The following is a 25,427-nucleotide window of genomic DNA, read 5'->3' as shown; positions in this document are numbered from 1 at the left end:
TGTGAACTATGGAAGTTGGAAACCAACTGAATAGGACCACAGAAAGATTGTGCTCAGGCACACAGTGCATTTTCCAGAGAGGAGCTAAGTTAGGCAGGGCCAAATGTGTCCATATTCTTAATTAAACAGAGGCTAATCTGCACAAATATTAGAAACTTTAATACAAGTAATGTCAAAGTTGCTACACAGGGTTTCCACATAGCAGATGACTTCCTGCATGGTTTGGAACAGGGACTGTAAATACAGTGACATAAGCAGCATGCTGAATGGCAACCACATGCTTGGCCTCGGTACTGGGGTGACAATGGAGAGTGGTGAGGAGTACCATGAACAGGAAAGTGTATATGCTTCTTTTAAAGGAATTTATTCAGTCCTCAATAATCATTAACTTATAATAAATACAGGTTCAGTGTTGTCAGTTCTGATTTTTCAAGACAAGATGAAAATCTGTATTTTTAGGTGAAATTCGATTTTCTAAATGTTAGCAATAAATTTAAGTAAAAAAAATGCAGTATGAAGAAGAATATATATGCAGATCAGATAGAACTTGTAGGCTGCCAGTTTATAACCTCTGAGAGTGGAGGAGTTCTGGGAAGGTTCTCTCTCCTTATATATGTTCACCAATGCAGTGATTGAAATTATTTTTGATTTCTTTTTTTTTTTTCTTTTTTTGAGACAGAGTCTCGCTCTATCACCCAGGGTGGAGTGCAGTGGCGCGATCTCGGCTCACTGCAAGCTCCGCCTCCCGGGTTCACACTATTCTCCTGCCTCAGCCTCCCGAGTAGCTGGGACTACAGGAGCCTGCCACCACGTCCAGCTAATTTTTTGTATTTTTAGTAGAGACGGGGTTTCACCATGTTAGCCAGGATGGTCTCGATCTCCCGACCTCATGATCCACCCTCCTTGGCCTCCCAAAGTGCTGGAATACAGGCATGAGCCACCAGGCCCGGCCTGAATTCTTTTTGATGGTAGCAGATTAGATATTCTCTCCACTCCCTCTCCCCAATAAGAGTTCCAGTTAAAAATGCAAAACAGTTCCAGGAATACTGGTTTCCTCAGTTATTGAGAAATAATCAGCCATTAATACCTTAGTATTTAAGTCTTTAGAAATCTGAAGCTGTAAAGGAGACCTGGAGGAGGTTTTCTCCAGATAGCATCTGCTTACAGATGGCTGTTTTGCCACTGCTCACATGGGGGGAGAGCTCAGACCATCCACTCCATTGCTGGAAAGCTTTAGTTGTACAAGTTGCATGTGGTAAGCCAAACTCTGCCTCACTGAATTCCTCCCCAACCCCTCCATGGTGGTCTCCTGGAGATATACATAATACGCCTAATAATTTCTTTCTGCATGGGAATCCTCCAAATATCTAAAGATGCTCTTGTGAGTATCTCAATTCCTGGCCTTAGTCTCCGTGATGACTTCAGTTTTTCCTCATTGCACAGGCATCTCATTAGTGCTCTCACTACTCTGTAAGCAGACCTCTGCTACAGTGCTTACTGCATGGTTTTGTGATTTATTTGAACATATGACTATCTCCCAGAGTGAACTGTGAGCTTCATAGGGGTGTGGGTGGATTTGGGACTAAGTCTTATACATTTTTGTATTCATATATTTTCACGTGGGTTGGTGCATAAAAGACACTAAGAATTGATGAAAAGAAAGGAGGGAGAAAGGCAAACAGGAAGAAAAAGAGGGAAAGAAGAAAGAAAAAAGCAAGGAAAGAAGGAAATGAAAGAATGAATCCATGAATGAATTATAATGTGATTTCCAGATCCATTACCTCTACGCCTATGGGAATGCCTTTGTCAATGCCATTCTTAAAATGTGGGACTTGAAACCATGGTCTGAACATGGAATAGGACTGTTAGTTCTCCTGACCTGGACACTGGATGGTTATTGATGCACCCTAAGATTGTGTCAGCTTTTCTTAGTGAGAGGCATTCTTGTTGGGGAGCAAGACAACTGTGATCATTCTTGTCTTTTCTCCTGTCTACCGTTAATTGTTACCAAGTCAGGATTCCCTAAACCTGCCTGTATGTGAAACTGGATATTTGAACCCAAGTTCAACACTTTATATTCGTCCCATTAAATTACACCTTGTTAGCTGCAGCCCAATAAATAAAGGCCGGTGCTGGATTTTGACTTCGTTGTCATTATCTCGCTGCCTCGCCCAGAGCTCAGTTTGCTGTCAGAACTATTGCTGGTGTTGGGCTGGGGTTGAGAGCCAGCTGAGATCACTGTCTTAGGGGAATGCAATCATCAGCATAGAGTGTCTTGAGCAGGACAGACCTGGGTAGGGCTCCACAGCAGGAGCTGTTCTAGGGGCCAAGGAAAAGAAGGAATTCACAGAGAGTGAGGGGAGGAGGCTAAGAGGAAAGGTTTTTGATGAAAGCAAATTCTACCTTCTTCATAGATCTGTCTAGGGATTGGTCCCACCATTATACGTTAGAAATGTGAACAATCAGTTATTTCCTTTTTACTCTCTCCCCCAATACATGTGAGTTAATTAATCATTTTGCAGACACTCTTCCCCAATTTTCTTTCAGTGGAGAAATATACAGGAATGCTTTTCTCATCTAGGTATGACGTTATCAACATCATGATTCTAACGCTGGCCTTTAATCCTTATTAAGATGATGCTGATAACAAGCCATCTTGTTTTGCATAACAATTTATACTTTTCAAAGCACTTTCATATAAATACCTGTATCTTCGAACTAGCTTAATAAAGTCACAGAGGGGCTATGCCTCGCTCTGACAGGCATCTGGACAATGACATGGGCTCCCAGGCCTCCTGAAAGCTATGTTTACTCCAGAGAATAGTCAACAAGAAATCTTCAAGGAAATCTGTGGAAGAAATGTTGATGTAAGGATATCTTTTGGGAGTTTCATTCTCTTCTTAGAAATGTTATTCTGTAATCAGCATGTTTAAACCCTTATGACTCGAATTTGAGAGATGGGAGCTGGCCTTTTTCAAGACCTCATTCTAGCTTTCATCATTGTGTCTTGTTTTAATTTTTTCTTTATAAGAAATAAAGATAGTATGATTGGATCGTTTACTCTGATATAGATAACTATTGTTTATAAAATATGTAATACTGCACATAAGCCAGAGATTTTAAGAAAATCTAAAGAAAGATTCCTTAGATTGGATTTACCAGATTTGTCTATTTTATTGGTTCTACCAAATAAACAACACTTGGAATAATTTATCTGTTGAATTGCTTTGTTTAAATTTATTAGTGGATTGTGTATTTGTTTCTTATATTTTCCTTAGCTTTTCCAATATTATCTTTTAATTCTTAATTCATTTATTTTTCTGTTTCACTTGATGAGAAACTTTGAAATCTATGAATTTGATGTGATCAGATCCTGATATGATATGATCGGACCCTGGTATTTCCGTGTCATTTTTGTTTAGTTTAGGTGGTGTTTTTATTGTCTTGAACACCTTAATGGTATATAAGGGATATTGTTTACTTTTTGAGGTTAAAATTACTTACAAAGGCAATTTTCCATTGTCTAAGTGGTGGAGATTTTTCCTTTTACTTTGGTCTTACTCTACCTTTGTCTATTAATTTTAGATTTTGCTTCATTTTAGTTGCAGTTCAAAGGTATGTTAACTTCTTATGGTTGGTGAAAGGAGTTAATAAGGGTCAAATAGGCAAATATCAGTGGCATTTTTTTTTTTTTTAATGAATACATGAATCAAGACATTTAGTCAACATTTATTGGCCACCTAGTAAGTGCCGGGTACTCTGCTAGGCAGTGAGAAGTAGAGAGAAATAAGGTTCCTTCTCTATCTTCAAGGAGCCTACAGGGAGGGAATTCATTATACTAGTGAATTAACAGAAACTGTGTTCATTGTCTTTAGACTTTCTGATTCATTCCAAGGTTGCACAACACATCCAATTAGATTGCTAAACTCAAAGTCTGGGTTTTCTTCACGAATGCAATAATTGCACAGTTAAGGAACTCCCTTATTTTCTAATTGTTTTAAAATTACAGAACCATAAAATGTATATTTATAAAACAACCCACACACACAGCACGAGATTTAATTAATCAAATATCCTATTCAATTCCTCTACCTGAAGCACACAGAACCCAGAGGTGAATTTACATTGCGGCTCATGAAGCCTAACTGAGGCTCCTCACTGCACAGGCCCCTTACGAAGCCCTGGCACTGCATTCATGTGGTCATATGTTTTTGTCAAATTTGCCTAAGTAAGATTTCTGAATTCTTAAAGAGATTCTCACCGATCTACCTTTGTGGCAATCACATTAACCCCTGCCATCTGTGTGGTCAGGTAGCAATTTATCTAAAGGTCAGTGGGTAATCTTTTGGGATTGCCTTTCTTTGGGAAATTAGTACACATTTCTGAATAGTCAGTCACCAAGTATTTTGCTAACAACTTTATGTATGTATGCATTATGTATGTACATAGGTATTTATGTATGTACATATGTATTTATGCATGCATGCTGTATATTTATGTATGTACACAACTAGCTACCAAGTATTGATAACGACTTTATATCTTTACATATATACTTGATGTTTTGCTGCTGGCACCGATTTTTTAGTGCATCTAACTCACCAAAAGTCTTTCAATTATTCTAAAATATAGCCCAGAAGCTGGAATAAAATCCTTAAGGAGTTCCCTCATTTATACCAGTAAAATATGCCATAAACACTGATGTGTGTAGTGTTTGAGGAGGCCTGAAAGTTCTTCCTTTAATGCTTCCTACCTTATCAGGTTGTATGACATATTTTCTGTTGGTAAATTAATAACTGGCACTGTATTTTGGGAGGCTGAAAAGGTGGTATCAACAATAAACTCTCAATGGTGAAAGATGCAAGTTTCTGGGGGACAGGAACTCACACAGAGTTTTTCCTTCCTGTATCTCCAGCACCTTGCACAGTGCCTGGCATGCAGCAGGCACTTAAGAATACTTTTCGAATGAATGAAAGAAGAGTGATGGGGAACCTGTCAAGAATTATATGAGAAGTGCCAACATGGTTGAAGTTTTAAGCAGTCCGTAAAATATGAAACAAGAGCATGACCCTGATTTTGATCATTTAGAGAAAAACTTGGGACTCGAAGAAGGCTGATTCTTTGCATAGAGACTTCCTTATTAATGACAAAACTATATGGCCCTCTACAGGGACAACCAGAGCCATCCACTACCATTGTGTGAGGACTGGCAGATTAAACAGTTAAGATAAATATACTAACTGTGTGAGAAGGCCAGCATCCAACTAAAAACTTAAGTATAACCGTATTTCCAGTGAGGCCTATGACCACTATGATTGTCTAGTACCTGCAGGGCCTCATGAAAAAGAGGGGTGATTCCATTTCTAACCAGAGGTAGGGTGTTGGTAGTCACTCAGTATTCACTGTAAGAATCCAGTATTTCTAACAATTCCCTTCTAATTAGGTCCCATGAAAGAAGATAAAAATTCTTTTTTTTTTTTTTGAGACAGCGTCTTGCTCTGTTGCCCAGGCTGGAGTGCAGTGGTGTGATCTCGGCTCACTGCAACCTCTGCCTCCCAGGTTCAAGAGATTCTCCTGCCTCAGCTTCCCGAGTAGCTGGGATTACAGACGAGTGCCACCACACCTGGTCAATTTTTTGTATTTTTAGTAGGGATAGGGTTTAACCATGTTGGCCAGGCTGGTCTCCTGACCTCAAGTGCTGACCTCAAGTGCTCTGCCTGCCATGAGGTCAGACCTCAAGTCCTGCTGACCTCAAGTCCTGACCTCAAGGACTCTGCCTGCCTTGGCCTCCCAAAGTGCTGGGATTACAGGTGTGAGGTGCCACGCCCAGTGAAAGAAGATAATTTGGACAGATTTTTTTTTTTTTAACTTTCAAACAACTGACATGTGGCTTCCTTCTTTCCTTTTTTCCTTGGAGCAAATTTGGTTAGCAATTTCAACTCCTCTTTTTACCCTCCCCCTTCCTGTTCCTCTTTCCCACCCCACCACCAATGAAGTACATATGTGACTTGAACTCAAAATATCATAAACTGTCTGAAAGCAATTAGCATTTCATTTCAATTTACCTCCTGCACATATGGTGGATGGTTCAGCTGCTAGAATTTCGATGCAGGACTTCTTCAAAATCTAGGAGGAGAGGAAATAAAAGTCAATGCAAAGCTTATTTTGTTCAAAGATAGAATTAGGGTTTTGCTTTTAGCTACTGAGATAGAGATAGGAAGGTTCAAGGACATTTGGTTGCAGTGGGGATGGGGGTGGGAGGAGTCTAACATCTTGACTAGTACCAATGCCAAACATTTATTAAGCCAGATTGTGCTAGATGCTCTTGGGTTTCCTAAAAGCCCTAAGAATTATTCATTCATTTGCTCTTTTGGCAGGTCTTTACTGAGCCTATGCTACGCCAGTCCTAGTTTTTGCAGAGGTTTAACATAGGGTTGTGGAAATGGGACTTAACACTGGAAATGATAAATGCCAGTGGCCACTCATATTGTAGGTGAAAGGGTGCAAGAGTAGAGAGTAGGAACTGCAGAGTTTATGGAGGAGATGCTGGGGCAGGTATGCTAGGAAAGGCTTCATGGAAGAGCTGGGAGCTGAGGGTGGGACTCAAATGAAAGGGAGTGGGTTAGGGGAGGGTTAGGGTCCAGGCAGGGAATGGTGTGAGTAAAGGTGAGAAGGAAAAAGTACATAGACTTCTTGAACTGGAACAAAGGCAGCTTGAAAAGTAGAAAAAAAAGAGTGATACTAGATAGAGCTGGAGAGATAGGATGGAGATGGTCAACTCTCCACAGGAGCTGCATAGTCAGATGACTGAGAGTTCCTTTTTTGCTTGAAAAGTCTGGAAAATGTGAGCTTAGAAGGGGGTGTGCCTCACTCTTCAGGAAGACCTCCTGAGACTTATTTAAATGGAAATATACACTTGTCCACAAATGAGTCTTATAGGGTTGAGTGGAGAGTCGGGGGAGCCCTGTGACTTCACAGGAGTTAATAATGAAGACTTTTCCCAGCTAGAGCAGGGTTTCTCACCGGTAGTGCCTAAATTTCTCTCCACCATTTACAAATCCTACCTTGAGAATATTGATTCTAGAATTTGAATCAAGTATTTTAAACATGTATAAGACATTGAGTTAATTTACCAACCAAATGCAGTATCTTTACTTAATTTGGAATTTGAGATGGTTTAGAGGGCTGAAGGAAACCCTTTCTCTATTCATGAAAAGGGCATTTGTTAAAACAACTGATGACATGATTATAAAACTTAAAGTCTGTGAAAGAAGACAGCATCTTTGAGCATTGAGGAAATGCCCATTTATTTGCATTGTTGTATTTATTTACATATGCTTCTTTGTTCCAGCTTAAGTGATACATCACAAGACACAAATGAAAGAGAATAAATGACAATGTGGGGCTGACTAAAGGGGAAATAAAGGGATGATGATGCAAGAAGTGAGAATAGCATAGGAAAAATCTGCTGTGAGGAGCTTATTTCCTTGCTACAGCGGACTTAGTTCCAGGCTTTCTAGTAGCAAACGAAAAGGACAGCCAATATTTATGAGCTTTCTCAATCTGTGGAATGAAAACAAATCACTTTCTCAGAAGAGATCATATTTACCCATTCCAGAGAGAAATCTGGGCATCCTTATAGAGAAGCATTGTGAAAGAAAATGAACAAACATGCTTAAGAAAATATTAAGATGCATTTATTGAAATAGGTTATCTCCCCACCATGTATTTTAGATAACTCTATGTACCTGAATGTCACCAAAAGCAACATTTCTCCTTGACAATTCTAAAATTCAGATTTTCTGGCTACTTTTCCTTCACTCTGTAGAACTTCATGGCATTTTTGTACTTCGATTCCCTTATTTGTTTGCAGCATTCCCCTGACTCTGCAGTTGGAAGTAATTTGTTCCTTCAGCTTCTGCCTTATTTCCTCAGTCTCTGGCCTACCTAGCCACCTCCACCCATCCCAGACACAGGTGCAGCCTCAGTTCCTCCCTCTACCCTGACTGTAGCATGAAGGGAACGTTCCGGACTCCCATGTCCCTTGCCCATCTCTGTTAGAGTCAGCGGTCCTCACACACCTGCTCTGGGCATCTGGGGTCAAACACTGAGCTCCTGCTTTCCACTCATTGTCAGTCTAACTTGGGATCAAGGACCCCAAGGATATATCCTGGGCACCTGTGTTTCCCTGCTGGTTTCCCCAGTGTCTTACGGTTGATCTAGTCTTTTCTGTCTCTTGTGCATGTAGCACCGTCCTAGGACTGGGGCTTGCTAGCATCCTGTGACTCATCCCAGACTGCTCTGCCTGAACTATGAAGACTGTCCATTCGCCCACCCCAAAACTTGCTGCTATTGGGCTCTTCCCGTTTGATGGGGTACTTCAGCCAGTGGTTGCCTTGATTGAGGGAGGAAGGCCACTCCCTTTCACTTGTCCTCAGGCACAAGTCTCCAGACAGCCCACATTTGAGAAACAGAGCTAGCCCAGAGGGGGAAACTTATTAAACAGTGATATTAAAATAACATGAAGCTGTTTTTTGATATTTTAAATAAAATTCCTCAGGCATTTGACATCTCCTAATAAATCATTTTATCATTCACAACTAAAGACTTCAAAACAGTCCAAGAACTAAAAAGAGCTTTTGAACTAGTCCTGTCCTCATTCCCCAAACACACACATGACATTTTCACCCATCTGAGTTTCAACCAACCTTTTTGAACCAACTCTGATCCTTAACCAGGGATTGGTAAAGGAACCATCCGTGGGTCTTTGACCACAAAGGCACACTGACAGGGGTTGTCATAATAAACACATGCTGTATTATTCTCTCAAAGTGTCTGCAATTAGCTGATAAATCTAAGGGGTGTATGGAGGGCCAAAAAATGTCAGCCAAGCAATCCAGTAAAAACACTGCTTTCCCAATCTTAACTTAAAACATCTGGAAGGATGCAATACAGCCAATAGAGTAAAATTTATCAGTGAGGGGGGTGGGCAGGATTTGTCTGGGACTGGGGCTCCTACTCATTTGAAAGGTCTGGTCTCAAAAGGTAGGAAGTCACAATGGCAGTTGGTGGATTTGAAGGGTTCTCTTGGTTCTTAGCAGCCAAGACCGTATGGTAATCAGCCTGTCTGAACTGTAGCAGACAGCAGATCAGCTCAGGGACTGGAGACTGTGTGGGGGTGGGGAGGCCCAGGCAGTGGTAGCCATGGCAGAGGTGTAGACACAACACTGGGGAATTGTTGATGGGAGATCACTAGATGCAGTGGAAGAGACTCACACAGAGTAGGGCTGATGTTAGAGGTAAGAGCCTTTGAGGTGAGGGTATGATTGATCTGCAGAGGAGAGAGGGATAAGATCACTGCACACCTCAACTATAATCCTACGTGAGGAATTGGGTCTTGGCCCTGGTCCGTATTTACCTGACCTATGCTCCTTTACAAATCCCTTAACTTTTCTGAACCCCAATTTTGGAAAGCAGTTTAGTATCCTGAGTAATAGCTTGGAATCTGGAATCAAATAGCTGAGGTCAACTCACTCATAAGCTGTGTGACCTTGGACATGTTTCATAACCTCTCTGAGTCCCTGTTTCCTCTCTATAAAGGTGGGATAACAATAGTATCTACCTGAAGGACTAGCATAAAGTTGTTGTGTTGGGAAGATTAAATGAGATCACACAGGCAGAGCCCATAGCACAGTGCCTAAAACCTGGTAAGTAATCAACTAATGGTAGCTATTACTATCGAGAACTTAGGCTCTGGAGACTGAGAAGATAGACTTGGACTCTGAATGGGTTTATATTCAAATCCAAGTCCCATCACTTACTGGCCATGTGGACTTGGACAAGTTATCAAACCTCCAAATCTCAGTTTCCTCTGCTGTAAAATGGGATAAGAAAAACACCAACTTCAAAGGGCTGTATGATGGTTAAATAACAGTCATGAATGCAGAGATATTTTATTTGTAAAATCAATCGGATTTAGGTAATAAAATTCATATTGGATTGGACAGTGAGGGAGAGCGTGAGATCAAGGAAAACTGACAAGGTTTTTGTCTTATAGACAGTACTAGACAGATGTGATTGATCCACAGATAGTTAACAACCCTTGGGTCACCAGCCAGCATGAGCACCTTTTGAAAATAAGTCACCAAGAAAAGTGGTCAAAACGACCTTGACAGTAAAGCACTAAGAGAATCTCTGGCATGTATTCAAACAACAGTTGCTGTTAACTATTCCTTTGTCATTATTGCTACTGCTGCTACTTTTGGGCATGGACCGTGGTTCACATGTGCTTAAACCCCATCGCCCACCACTGGCCTTCTGCTTAATCATATTTGCTGACAAAAACTGAACCAAGGTGAATGCTATTTTTCTGCCAACATTTGGACAGATTTCAAAGAGAAAATAGATGGAAAAGTATGTTTGAAATGCATAAAGAGCTAAATAATTGTAATGTGTTGTTTCTGATAAGTTTACTTTTGTACATCTCCTTGGATTATTGGTGGGAGGATGGGTAAGAGAAGCAGCAGATGTACAAGAACTTTGCCAAGTTACAGGAGCTGTTTGATATATTTAAAGTGAAATCCATTGTGGGCCAGTCTGGGTTGTATATAAGAGTTTATTTTTTTCAAATTCTAAAAATCTAATGTCCTTTTTCATGAAGTTCTAAGTTCATGCAGAATTTTCTCAAGAACCTTTATAGAACTGTGAATATCTGCACAGAGTTATAAGGAAGCCCTCCCTTATCATAGGCACAGCATAGCATATTTTTTTCTACTTGCTCTGCCTCTTGCTTCAATAAACAACCAATCTTTATTTACTTGGCCATCTCCTGTTGGAGGACTTTTTTGTGTGTTTATAATGGACCAACCTCTTTTATCCATTCATGGTATAGGTGCCTTTTGCTTTCACACATATTTCAGAAAGTCTTTCAGAGCATGTTCCTTGGTGTCTTATTTGTTGTAAAGGGTAAATTCTGGTTTAAAGATGTATGGGGCTTGAAGTATGCTGGTGCCAAGGATGGTTAACTATCTACTGACCACTTACATCTGTTCAGTTCTCTAAGACAAAAACCTGAACATTGAACTTAACTTTGCTGTCTCTGTCACTCTCCAAATCCAATATGAGTTCTGCCACCTAAGTGCTGGTGATTTGACCAATGAAATATCTCTATATCCATGCATATTTTAATGTAAACTACCATCCTTTAGATAAACGTATCCTAGTTTATAATTTACAGTGTTTTTTTTTTTTTTATTGTTTGGTCACTGTCTTCTTAGATTATAAACTCTACAAGCTCCGCCCCCCGGGTTTACGCCATTCTCCTGCCTCAGCCTCCCAAGTAGCTGGGACTACAGGCGCCCGCCACCTCGCCCGGCTAGTTTTTTGTCTTTTTTAGTAGAGACGGGGTTTCACCGTATTAGCCAGGATGGTCTCGATCTCCTGACCTCGTGATCCGCCCGTCTCGGCCTCCCAAAGTGCTGGGATTACAGGCTTGAGCCACTGCGCCCAGCCGGATTGGGTTTGTTTTTACCCATTATTATACTCACAATGAATAGCCTGGCACATAGTAGGCATTAAATAAATATTGGATACATAATTGAATAAATGACACACTTCCTGCACATCTTAATAAACTGGCATTATAGCATATTATGTATTAATCTCCCTTTCCCCTTATAAGCGTAACCTCAGGGTCTTCTGAATACAAGGCCATATTCTGCATCTTGTAATACTCCCCTTGTCTGATTAAGCACCACCATCTTTGGGGACTTGCTGCCTTCCCAAGAGGCCAATTTCAACACTTCGTTTTTAAAAAATTGCTTACCTTAAAAAAAATAATGTTGTAAGTATATCATAATCCCCTGTATTAGGTTGGCCAGCTTTGTAAAGGCCTCAACACCTTTACTTGGGAAAAACATAGAGACCTGTGGTTGGAGGGTGGGGCTCAGCCACCCACAGAAGGGCCACACGCGTTATTACAGCTGATGGCAGAAAGCATGTTAGATAAGCCTGGGGACAGCCAGGCCGCTTGGGACACACAACTGGCTCAAACACATCTTCAGGACTGTTAATGTTGTCCCCATGAATTTTGAAATGATTTAATCTCTAATTAATAAAATGTTTAAAAAGTTGCCTTTTCTAACTACATTCTTCTCCACACTTTAATAGGCACACATATTGTTAACCATGGACATTATCCCAGATCCCTGTCAGTTCTATAGAGTCTGACTTTAAATAAAAATGGAATATGGCCAGGTGCAGTGGCTAATGCCTGTAAGTCCAGCATTTTGTGAGGCGAAGGTGAGAGACTTGCTTGGGGCTAGGAGTTTGAGACCAGCCTGGGCAACATAGCAAGACCCCATCTCTAAAAAAAAAAAATCTTTACAAATACAAATGTGGAATATTATACACACATTTCTGGGATTCATATATAATTTTATGTACACTAATACACTATACCAAATACATTATACCACTCTTACATGCAAGAAAACACATTTTGAAGCAGTTTGTGTATCTTAAACAATAAAGCTTATCCTTAAAACACACCAAAGTTTTTGTCTGAGGGAGGGCACCCCACTCAAATAGATGCTACTCTGTTAGTTTCACACTCAGTGAGAATCTGATCCAAAGGAGTGTAGGATAAACAAGGTTCTAAAAGTGAGGAAATTCATTTGTTTCCCCACTAAACCACTTTCCTCTCATGTTTGCAGGAGAAAAGCTCAGAGAGCTGGGAACTCCAAAATGTGGTTTATTTAATAAGATGAGCAGACTGGAAAAGTGAGTGGCGCTTCCTGGGAGCTGATTTCGTTCTAAAATTCTGCTGTTGCTTTTACAGTGGGTTTCAGCAGATTCCTGGATGTAGGAGGAGGGGCTGCAGGAAGAATGGGAATGGTCTGAGGATTAACTGAACATGCCCCTCTGCAATCTTTGTAGGCTCTTCAAGCTCTGGGAATTCTCGTTCAATTTGGACTTTTTAATAAGCTGAATAGAAATAATAGTGGAGGAGAAATGCCTGGCCTGAGTGTCTGCAAAATCTGAGTCTAATTAATGACTGCTGAGGCAAATGATTTTTTAAAAAAAAGATTTTCTGCCCACTACTGAAATTACAGTTGATTCTATTTATGTCTTGTATCCCAGCCTGCTAATGTGAATGGTGCCCAGAATGCCCTGTTTTACAGATGCAATCTTGGAAGAGAGGGGAGGGGAGGGGCTGAGGGGATTTTTACAAGAAACAGCCACAGACTGCCCTCTCGTTGTGCAGTGTAGGTCTTCCCTGGGTCACAAAAGCTGTATGGTACTCTGGGTTGCTTTGTAATTAATAAATATGCAAAGCACAGTGCTGGATATCATGGGAAATATGACACACAGGGCAGTCTTTGGGATTGCACAACTTAGTATGTGATCAGGAGGAATGGCGGACGGCATGGAACAGATCCCACATACCAAGTAAGGCACTTTCTAGGACTTTGGGAATGTGACATGAATTTTGACCATAGGAAAACCCTTTGCAGTTCTTGCTGGGGTCTTGGAAGAGTAGCTGGGAGGCAAGCCTGGAAGACAGATTTCGCCTTTTATCACAGCTTTGTTAGGGCCTGGGCCAGATTAGGGGGTTACATTGCTTCCCATGAGTGGAAGGGACAAATCAGCCAGGATCTGGTTTTCATAAATAAAATAAATTTATATATACTATGGAATAGATTGATTCCTCGGTTCTGTTGATCTCCCAGTTTCCCCGATAGCAAGGATGGTCATGCCACAGCTTGCGAGAAATCCTTGCAAACATAGTGTGTTTGCTCAATGCTTGTTGTTTACTGTTGACCAAACATGCAGAAAGCTCTATGTGCTGACTCACTCTGCTTAATAGGAAGCCCAGTGTCTGCTTAAATATTTATCCTAGGGAAATTCTCCTAGATGGAGATGGCTTGGTGCCAGCAACTATGGGCTGTCCTTTTCAGACAGTGTCCTTGGTTTCAGGCACCACCCTCAATTGCACACCAAGTGGGGATAGCTGGGAGGAGGAGCTGGCATCGTGGTAAGAAGGCCAAGTGTTGGGATTCAAAGCTGCTGACCTATTTCAGTGTTATCTGAACCCAGCTTTCATGCAGGTTCCTGTTTCACTGCCTGAAGCACTTTTGAAAAGGCAAACAAAGACCCAGGAGCCTCGCTGGACCTTTGCTTCACATTTTTGCTAGAGGGCTGGTGCTAAATTCACCAGTTGTGGTCAGTGGAAATTTCCTGAAGAAGCCACAATATGAGAAGGCACAGGAATAGTTTCTTCCTTTACAGTGTTACTGGCTTAAAGGGCTACAATCTTCTAACCATCCAGACTTCTTGTAATTTTATCACCGTATTCTGCAGAAGCGAGTGGGAAAACTGTCATGGTGCTCAGAGTCCTGTGTGGAAGGGGAGATGTTCCTTTCAGCCTGTGTCAATTCTCCAGCTTCCCAGGACAATGGTACTTCATCTGTTGGGCAGTAATGATTTCTGGAGGTGTTCTCCACCTGGTAGTAAAAGGCAAAGTGCTCCCCTGCCCATCCACAGTGTATTCGGATCAGGCCACATGGATTCTGGTCTTGCCTCTGTCAAGCCAGTTCACCTTTTTGGTCCTCAGTGTCTTCCTCTCTGAAATGGGGCTGCTTCCTGGCCTGCCTGCATTGTTCAGTAGAGCACAGTGGGCATTCACATCGTGGGCATTAGAAAGACTTGAGTCTATTTGGGATCACTATTCACTGTGCTGTGTGGCCTTGGACAAGTTAGTGAATCTCTCTGAACTTTTGGTATCTACTTCTATAAACGGGGTAATGATTTCTACATCAAATGGCACCTGTGAGGATTCAAGGAGATGATTATGTGAAATGATTTGCACAGTACCTGGCACATAGTAAGAACTTACTGAATGGTGGTTTTGATTATTTTTACCTTCCTAAGAGAATAGAGGTAGGAAAAATCATGGGCTCTAGAGTCAAGGGAAAAGCAGGTTCTAACCCTGCTTTCCCCTTAGGGCTGTGTGGTCTTGGGCAGGTTATCTGAGCTTCAGTTTCTTCATCTGTAAAATCAGAATAGGAATATGTACTTTGCAGCATTGTTATGATTTTTAAATGAAATAATATTATATGGGAAAAAGGGACAATGTCTCGTTCCAAAGCAAGTTCTCTACAGCTGTTAATTTCCTTCTGCCCTTTTCCTATCTCTCTCAGCTAAGAAACTAAAATGGAAAACAAGCGGGAACGTTTTGAAAAAATTTGACACATAAGTACTTCCTCTTGAAGGAGGCAGGATTGAAGAACAGTGTAAAGATCAAAACTTGAGCATCCGATTGAGGAAGCAGAGCATCTGGGGATTTGATGAATCCAAGCCCTGGGCAACTGGCTCCTGGTAATCCACTGGTGATTTTCCATTTCCTCAGACATTCATGGCTAAATGCTATGGATAGAGCAGAATCTCTGGAACCAGAGCTGAGTTCAAATTCCCCACTCCACCATTATGAGAGGGCAGACCTGGGGGCAGTTTCTCCAACCTTCTTGCACCTCAGTTTCCTCACCTATAAAATGGTGATAATTAATTCTTCTTCAGAGAGTGGTGGTCAAGTGCCTTGTAGAGGAGCTGATAGAGAGAACATGTTCAAGTCAGAGTGGGTTTTCTTTTTCAAAGGCCGAAATGCTGTTGATTCTGAGTGCCATGATGTCTAGATTTCCTGAGTCTTGATTTCAAGCCTGATTGCTCTATTGTCAGACTCTATATCTAGCTATAGTTTCCTATTGTCCTTCGATTTAGCTTCTACCTGCTTCTTCATTTCATCTTCTGCCATTCTTCACTTTAAGCATTGGTCTTTCATTCTCCTATGCACTGTCCTGGGCCATGCTCTACCAAGAACATTCTATCCATGCCCTTCCAATGGATGCCTCCATTGTGTCCTTCAGTTCATCTCTTCAAAGGAACCTGGGTTCTTTGTCAACCCTTTTGCTCTTAATCTCATGGCCATGTTATTTCTTTTATTCCAGTGATCACAATTTTAATTCCGCATATTTATTTATTTATTTACTTGTTTTGAATGTGTCTCTCCCACTGGATTGTAAGTTCTACCAGGACAGAACCTCTACCTGCTTTAGTTGTTTTACTGAATGGTCAGAGCCTGCCATAAAAGGTTTTCAATGAGTATTTGATGTATGAATAAATACTAGCCCCTGCATATTAATTTAAGGTTTAAAAATATGGGCATTACGGGCAGAAAACTTTGTGAAGAATTTGAGCTTATCAGAAGCTGCTTTGCAATCTTATTTTGGATAATTAAGCCCAGTCCTATTTTATCATGAGAAAATAACCAGCCACAAAACAACATCCATGGGAACAAGCTGGGATAGAGGCTTCAAATGGGGGGGAAAATTGAGAGTTTTCTTTTCAGCATCCAAAAGGGGAAATGAATCTACTTCTTAAAAAATATTTAGCCAACTTTTAGGCCATAATTATTTCTGTCTGATTTGAGAAAGATGAGCTCTGTCTACTTGTCCCTGTTTCTCTGTCCAAGCAAGCGAATGAACAACTGCCGTAAACATGGGTTTCCAGTACTGGAAGGATCAAAACCACTAGCATAACTCACAGATAAAAGCTCGCAAGAATGTTATCATTCAGCTAAAAGTTTGGAGACTGAAGTCTCAAATTAGTTTTCTTCCTATTTTGAATGATGGTTTTGCTAAAATTTCTTAAAGATCTTTGTAGTTATTTCCATTTGGGGATGGAGGAAGTTATACAAACATTTGGGCTCATGTTGAGCTTGGGTGAGTTGCTAAGGCTGGTGTATTCAAGGACAACACTGATTTATTCATACAAAAAGAGTCCAGTCATCTGTGTGGGAAACAACACGTGGAGTTAGGCACACAGCTCATGAGGACGTTTGAACAGGTAAGAGTTGCCCTTTTTCCGAATTTAGCCATCTTAAGGCAGGACTGTTGCCTCCTAATTGGCCTACCGTCTCTGGGTATCCCCAGTCTCCCTCTTATGTACACAAGCACTACCATCAGATTATTTTCTTAACTTGTTTCAGTAATTACACCCACTGCCTATAGGTTAGAGGCAAAACCCCTTCAAGGCTCATGTTAATCTGGTTTCAACCCAATGTCGAGGCTTGTTTTCCATTACTCCTGACTCCTTTACCCAAACTGTCCCACCAGATAGATAGGTGTTATTATTACTGACCCCTGAATAGGCCTTTCTGTCTTCCAGCCTCTAGGCTGAGGTGATAATATCTCTCCTTTGGTGCTACCCATCACCTTTCCCTGGTCTTTCAATGATTCAGGTCTGCCCCGCCTTCTCATGAGGACTCCTGTCCAGAGTAATCCACCTCTGAGCTTCTTAAGGATCCATGATTGGCCCCCAGTCCTGCTATTAATCGTGTTTTGCATCCCTTGGGTTGTTGTTTTACATGGTTATTGTAGTTCTTGTTGCTTACACTGTCAAGTATGCCACAGTGACCCCAGAAATGATTTAGAGTAGGGGTCCTTCACCTGTGGACCAATAATTGGGTCTGATAATTCTCCATGCTATCAATAATTTCCACTTTCTGGTTAAGGTAGTTTGAGTAGGCATATATTCTTTGCAAACAAGCACTTCTTGAATAAAACAACTGTCATCGGAACCTAATTAAGATAGAAATTCCCAACCTAAGGTGGGATGATTTTTCACAATTCTGTATGCTTAAGGTCAGATATGTCAATGTTCTCAAAGCATACTTGGGGCACTTTTTTTTTTTTAAAGCAGATTTGAAATATATGGATCCCTTGGATCCACCTGAAACTCAATGCAATAGAATCTCTTGGGAATAGGTGTTGCAAACATAATTCTCAAGTGATTTTTCTGCCTATTCAAGAATGTTTAGGGGATCAAGGGAAGCTGACATTAATATCCCTCATATGATGGGGAAGGGAAGTAGAAGAGGCAATAATTCATATGGCTTGAGTGCCTATTCTGTGTCTGGAAAAATATTAGGAATTTTCACCAGTGATCCTTGTAATCCTCAAACAAGGATGTAAGCCATCATCAGTCCCTGTTTCCAACAAGAAATGTCCAAGGACCTGTAAGTGTTAAGCATGTGGGCCAGTGAAACTCTAGATTGCCAGGCTCTAAGCTTCTTACTACTCACTCTGCATTCCACTCTGCTGGAGCTCCTAGCAAACCCTGAGGGGAGAGCAGCATGGAGGCACAGCCATGCTGGAAGTTTCCTGGGTTGGTCTGGGAGGGCTGGCAGATGCTGAGCCCCTGGCCGGTAACCCCTGGATCAAGACCCCCTTGACACCTTAAGAGGAAGGTGATCCCCTGAGCTCCAAATTTGTATCCTGGACCCCAAGTCTGGAGCCTGGTAAGCTTCCAATGAAGATCACAGATGCCTGCCTGGTCACAAAACCTAAAAGGTGGAGGCTGCAGAGCATCTGAACATCATTGCGGGTGCAGCACGCATACTGACCTGCTGGCTGAGGCTTTAAGACAGCAGCAGCCAATATTCCAGCTGGACCAAGGGCCTTGCCTGTGTGGGGGAGTGGAGAATAGAGGCCCTGGAAGCCAGTGTCCTGTTTACCATTCAGGAAAAGGTGTGTAGAAAATCACCTATGTGTGAAGGAGGACTGGTAACTGTGCAAACCCTGAATAGCACTGGAGCCCACGTATTTGGGGATCATAGGTCTAAAGCAGTAGTTCTCAACCTTGTCTCAACATTTAAAATCACCTGGGGAGATTTAAAAAAACTCTTGAGGTCCAGGCCGCACCCCAGACCAGATGCCCAGGTAGCAGTGCTTTTTAAATCTCTGCAGATGACTTCAATGGGCAACCTGGTCTAAAGTGCATCCAATGGCCAAGTGATATAAGTCCAGCCTACAAGTGCTCTGAAGGCAGCTTGCGTTCAGTCACAGTGGGAAAGCTGAGGTGGTCAAGCGTTAACCACCAGCCACAGTCTGCCCAGTTAGGAGAATGGAGAGGGCCTCCTGAAGCTTGGCTCACTGCCAGAGCAGTGCCCCTTTCAATTGTTCATTTTCCATTGCAGAGTACAATTGAGAAAAGACATGTGTGAAAGGCACAAGGGAGAGATGGGACATGGCAGACACAAAGATATAGGAAGAAATGATGTTCTCTCAAGCAGAAAAACACCAGGCTTGGAGAGATGGAATTCGGGTATTAATAGCAGATTGGAGACAGAAGGTGCCTGAATGTCCAGTCTCAGAGCAAGAGCTCTACTTACTGAGTGGATGATGCCTTGCAGAGCCTGAAAGCCGTCATTCACAGGAAACACATGATCCTTACTGTCCGCAATCCGGGCCAGCTGAGAACACAGCAAATACGTAAACACATGAGGAGACTGTTCGGCCTGGATGTGGAAAATTTAGGAAAGCCGTTGGGGCTAAGAGGCTCTAGTTATATTCAGAACCCAGGGGAATATGAGGCCTTCACTGGGCTCAGGGGCTGCCCTGAAAAACCATCAGTAATAACAAGCTCACCAGTGGCCTCTCTGGAGCAGGCCCAGGGTTGGCTCCAGCTTTTACATTTGTTTTAATACTTTTCTCCTCGGGAGCAGAGGTAAGAGTGCCCAGCTTGATGAATGCTTGGCCTGGGTTGATATGTTTATAAATCTGGCCCCACGCCATGGGCTCATTTTTCTCCCATTCACCCAAATTCCTGTTGGCAACTTTATCTGAATCGGGCAGATTCAAGTTCCCTTTCAGAGCAACTTGAAATTCAAGCTCTGGTGTTGGCTGAGGCCACCTTCACCTTTCACCCAAACTGCCCTTAAGGAAAGGGCCCTTGCAGTTGGTTCAGCTGCTCCTGCTTTATGGAGCAGGAAACTGAGGGCCAGGAGAAGCCGATGTAGGGCTTGTCTGCCCCCAGATCTCTGTGTGGTTCCGTGACTGCCACAGAGTCAGTGTCAGCTGGTGTGTATGGCTTCTAAAAAAATATGTTTTATTGTTTTTACTGATGGCAAAAGTAATACTTACTCATTGTAAAAACTTAGGAAAATCCAGCAGAGTTAAAACAAAAAGAAAACAAAGGCTATTCATAATCCTTCTGTCTGTTCATCTGTCATCTATCTATCTTTATTAGCCATTTGATAGATACCATTCATACTTTTTCTATGCGAACATACAAATGTTTATTTTAGAAGTGGGCACATACTATTCTCACTGCTTTGTAATCCTGTTTTATTCACTTAATGATATATCATGAGCATTTTCCTACACCATTAAAACAAAAAGAAACTATGAACTACATGAAGAACATGTATTTAGATTGTTAGTAAGTTTTTACAACTTGCTTATTATACGCACTTATACATACTTTTTTGCCCACTTGTCCAATTATTTCCATATGTTTGTGTTGAAAATGCATTGCATTTTTCATGGGTGAAAGGGAACATTTGTTATTTGAATAAGAAAATCATACTTGTCAAATTAAATTTGGCCAGGTGTGGTGGCTCATGCCTATAATCTCAACACTTTAGGAGGCCACATTGGGAGGATCACTTGAGCCCAGGAGTTAGAGACCAGCCTGAGCAATACAGTGAGGCTTTATCTCCACAAAAAATTTTAAAAAATAGCCAAGTGTCATGGTGTGCGTCTGTAGTCCCAGCTACTCAGGATGTGCACCAGTAGACCCAACTAATCAGGAGGCTGAGGCAGGAGCATCACTTAAGCCTGGGAGGCAGAGGCTGCGGTGGGCTGAGACAGCTCATTGTACCCCAGGATGGGTGACAGAGTGAGATCCTGTCTCAAAACACAAACAGAAAAAAAACAAGTTTTCCAAGTTAATTCTGTTATCTTTTGACATTCTGGCAATTTAATGTTTGCCAAGAAAGATGCTGCCTTGATGGTCTCTGTTGAAGACCTCAAGAGCATCAGCAAATGAGTTTATTTTCCTTATACAACCAGTAATTCCTTCCTGTTTAGCATTTCTAGGAAAATAACCTATTTCAGGGGCATTTATTCCATTGATCTGCCCTCTGCACTGAACACATTCTTCATCATTCACAAGCTTAGTATGCTCCAAACCTGAGGAAATCCATGACCATACCTGTGTCTCATTGAAATCTTTCACACCAACACAGTAAACAATTGCACCAAGATCTCGAGACCTATTAGCCTGGGAAAAGGAGAGAAAGGACATTAGAAAGAGAAGCAGTGACAAATGAACTCATCTTGGAGCTACCTGACTAACTTCAATGATGAGGTATTTAATGAGCACCTACCATGTGCCAGGTGCCATATTGGAGAAGGCAATCCCTGTCCCCAAGAAGATCAGACTTCAGTGGACATCACATTCTAACATAACACATGGTGGACCTGAAAAGACCCACTAGAGTAGAGTCTTGATGAAGGGCTTGGAAAGATGAGGGGAGGAAGGGAAAACTGCAGGCTAAGTTAAATATTCTGGGGAAATGATTACCTTTTCTATTCCTCCGATGGATTTTTACTGACATACGTTTCTTTGTAATGGGGGCACGATATCATAAGAGAATGGGGCCTTTGGAACTTGAAATAGTTGAGTTTGACCCCTGGCTTTGCTCTGTATAGTGTTTTGGGGATTAAATGAGAACATTTACAGAGCTCCTCACACAAGGCTAGAACCACATAGATACTTATGAATGTCAGCACATTTTGTGAATAAAGCCTTTTTCATTCCTACAGAATAAGGTGGTTTAATGGAAATTGTGGCCCATATTTGAATAGCTAAATCCATGATCTCTACAATTAAGCATTGGGATGGCAACATAATGAATAATACCCAGATTTTGGCTCAATTTCAATATTTGATTTATTAAAGCCTCTGATAATCTGATTTCCAGATTCTCCTGTGTTTCAGAATGGAAAAAAAAAAATTGGAAATCCTTGGCACATACAGTGGGTGCTTAATAACTGATAGCAAACATACAGTGAGTGCTCAATATATGCATATTTATTTTGATTGTGTTATTTTTTCCCTTTCTTAGTACTCAAATCCACTTCTGTTTAACAATGGATTCTAGAAAGGACAAAAACATACGTCTTTTTTTCCTTCATGTTAGAAATTTCCCTGCTGCTTTTAGGATAAAATAAACTTTTAGACTCAGTGTAGCCCCAACCTTATTTGCAACAACTCTGTGATTCTCCTCCTCCAGTTGGACTTTATATAGAATTGTGAAGAAGGGAAAAGTTCAATTTCTTTATATCTTGTGCTTTATCTTTCTTTTTCAGAAGGTCTCCTTCTATTGGCACTCTGAATATTTTCCCAAGTTTGTATGTGCCATACCTAAAATTCCTTCCCACTAACCCCTATCTTAAGCCTCTGACACCCCATCATTTATTTTAGTTTCATTTCTTTCCTTATTAGGGTTTTTACTTTATTTGACTGTTATTTGGCACCCAAACAAGCCATCTTGCCTTCCCATCACATAGTGAGTTTCTACTTTCAAATACAGAGATGTATTATTTTCCAAATGCTCAGGGAATGTCTGTCCTATTACCTTTTGTATTTCCTCGTCAGAGTTACTTTTTGTACTAGTGGGAAGAGAGTTTACCTACATAATTTCCCTAAGTCCTCTGCCAGTGGTGGCTTCCAAAGGCTGACCATTATTTCATGGTAAGACTCATAAGGGCAGCAGTTGTGTCTCACCTCTGTGCCTCTAGTTTCTAGCAAATGGTCAAGTATATGCCAAGCTCTCAGTTAACACTGAATAAATGAATGAATATATAATTTGTGTTTTCAGAAACAGCTGAATTTAAAGTAAATAGTTGTTAAGAGCTTGAGGAAAGTGTGATGCTACCATTAACTCCTCTTCTAGAGCCTGTATCTCTAGGATGCTGTTTCTTTCTACCTTGGGCCTGAATGACCCTTTGTCACTAATAAGGCTATAGTGGTTTCAATACATTTCTATGGTTAACTTGCTTCCTTTTATACTAATTATGCATATAGCTCAAATGTGAAACTTGAAAGAATTTCTTAAGCATAAACATCAGTTTTCAATTCATCAGCAAACTTCTTTTTCTAAGTCTATTTACACAAGGTAAAATCTTCATTGAGAGAATTTTTCCACTTGCCTTGAGGAATAATTTTTGAGAACACAAAGAAAAGGAAAAAAAGGAACTATTAAAAGAGAGATGACAATTTAACTTTGCTACCAACTGCTGTTTAACTTCGGTTCTTAGAGTGAAAATCTCAATGATTAATACAGTCTGACAAGATTGGCTCTTACATGTTTCAAGTAATTCTTTCCCTTCCTCCTGTTTTAGTAGAAAATATAAGGAAAAATTCTATCAATGTTTGTTTATAAGTGATATACAGTATTTAAAAACTGTTACAGCAATATAATACCATCAATAAAGGCAGGGTAGATATTTTGAATCCTTCAAAACAGAGTAATATGCAAAAATTTTGAAAGGGGGAAAACATTTACCATGTGTAAGACATGAAAATTCACTTGTAGAATACAAATTATTATTATTATTTCTACATATGAAACCATTTAATTCAGGGGATTTGCAAAGAAACCCTATTACCTGAGTAGAGAGAGTGTGGCCCATTTTAGAAAGGAGAAGCCCTGTTCCATAGATATGTGTAGGTGTTGCTTACCTCCCTCTCTGAATAGAAAAAGAGATCTTCATGGAGTTCTCCATCAGTCAAGGCAATGATGACGCTGGCTGTCCTGTATCCTGTTTAACACAATACAGACCAGCTCAGTCCACCCTGCCTCACCCAGGGAAACACCCTCTCAATCCCAGGATTCGACCTCTTATGAGTTCAACCACCCAAAGTCAATATTATGAGGATCACCAACTTTTCTTTTGGGCCTGGAAGCGACTCCAGCATGAAGAAGGACCCTCCATGGGGACAGACTTTGGGGGTGATAGGTTTTGCTTTCGCATTTCTCAGCCTCAGCTCGAAGAATGGCCAAACCTGGTGAAATGGTCACTAAACCAACATTTGGGAGTAGCACCGGTGAATCAAGTGTGATTATTTTCTGTTAGCAGACACGTAACTGTTGCCCAAGCTGTGAGCAAACTCCCACCTGGGCTGTTCAGGAGTCCTTCTCACCTGCTGTAATGGACCACTTACACCACCCCTTGAAGACAGTTTGGTGAAAATAATAGTCATCCTGATTTCCAAGTTGACTGGAAGAATTATAGCAGTTGGCAAAAACTACTAAAATTCTTTCAGTGATTTTTAGGCTTCTCATATCAATGTTCATGGTTGATTTACATTAGCAGGATTTGGTGTTGATATTGAGTCTGTTCTGTTTGTTGCAGTTTAGGATGCAATAAGAAATGGACACTTCTACAGGCCCGGGAGGAAAATCTCTAGTGTAATATTGAATCCTCTTTTTTAAGAGATTTGACTGAGATACAGAAATGCTACTCACGAAAGACACTGTACTAATAATAGCTAAAATAATAATAAAAATTTCTATGTGCTAGGCACTCTACTAAGTATATTTTATGCAGTTTTTTTTCATTCAAATATAGGAAAGTTTAAATCAAACTGTTATCTTTTTTTTTTTCTACACAATAATTAGTTTAATAGGATTTGGCAAGACCCAGATGTTACTCTGTTCCAAGAGGGTTGACCTTTCTGCTCAATTAGTACTCAAGTTAAACATTCTAACTCAGGACCACAAGCATATATGGCAAATTTCACTCCAGTAGGAATATTCTATTACCTGCAGGAAGTCCCTCTATGGTGAACAATTCTTGCTGATCATGGGCTCTGCTGCAAGACTTAGCATGCTTCTTCTTCTTCTTTTTTTTTTTTTAAATTATACTTTAAGTTCTAGGGTATATGTGCACAACGTGCAGGTTTGTTACATATGTATACATGTGCCATGTAGGTGTGCTGCACCCATCAACTCGTCATTTACATTAGGTATATCTCCTAATGCTATCCCTTCCCCCTCCCCCAACCCTACAACAGATCCCGGTGTGTGATGTTCCCCTTCCTGTGTCCAAGTGATCTCATTGTTCAGTTCCCACCTATGAGTGAGAACATGTGGTGTTTGGTTTTCTGTTCTTGCGATATCAAACTGGTATCTTGATCTTAATGTTATATCCAGTCACGGTAAGGAAGAGGCTTGGAGCTCAGAGAAGGACAAGAACATTAAATTTTACATAAAAATCCAAGACTTAACTAACTTATGCAGGTCTTTACTAATTTAATGAATTCAACATGCAAAACTGTTAATGGGAATTAGACTGTGGCCATAATGGGATCTTAATTACTTTTATATAACTTTTCTTGGCATCAACAGGAGAGTGGAATTTGACCCAATACATGCCACTTTTCTATGCATTCCTTGTTTGTGATGAAATGTGTATCTAAGAATTACAGATAATATCATACACGTCTTTTGAAACATGAAATGACTGAAGCACTTTTTCAGCAACAAACACGGAAAAAGTTAAATAATGCATAATGGTAGT

The 25,427-nt window shown here is 40.9% G+C and overlaps 1 protein-coding gene across 1 annotated transcript in view; it reads right to left on the bottom strand.

Annotated features, from left to right (window-relative positions):
- Window positions 1–25,427, bottom strand: part of ANTXR1 (ANTXR cell adhesion molecule 1) — a 248,040-nt gene that overhangs the window by 163,638 nt on the left and 58,975 nt on the right. Inside the window, exons 6-9 of the mRNA XM_030921455.1 lie at window positions 23,587–23,666; window positions 21,052–21,120; window positions 19,229–19,309; window positions 6,066–6,126 (exon numbers count right to left, since the gene is read on the bottom strand). Of these exons, the coding sequence (XP_030777315.1) occupies window positions 6,066–6,126; window positions 19,229–19,309; window positions 21,052–21,120; window positions 23,587–23,666 (291 nt within the window). The remainder of the gene's footprint in view (window positions 1–6,065; window positions 6,127–19,228; window positions 19,310–21,051; window positions 21,121–23,586; window positions 23,667–25,427) is intronic.

The sequence above is a fragment of the Rhinopithecus roxellana genome, chromosome 17 (genome assembly GCF_007565055.1).
Source record: "Rhinopithecus roxellana isolate Shanxi Qingling chromosome 17, ASM756505v1, whole genome shotgun sequence".
NCBI classification, from domain to species: domain Eukaryota; kingdom Metazoa; phylum Chordata; class Mammalia; order Primates; family Cercopithecidae; genus Rhinopithecus; species Rhinopithecus roxellana.
Note: the sequence above shows the minus strand (reverse complement) of the source record. Positions and strands in the feature narration are given on the sequence as shown.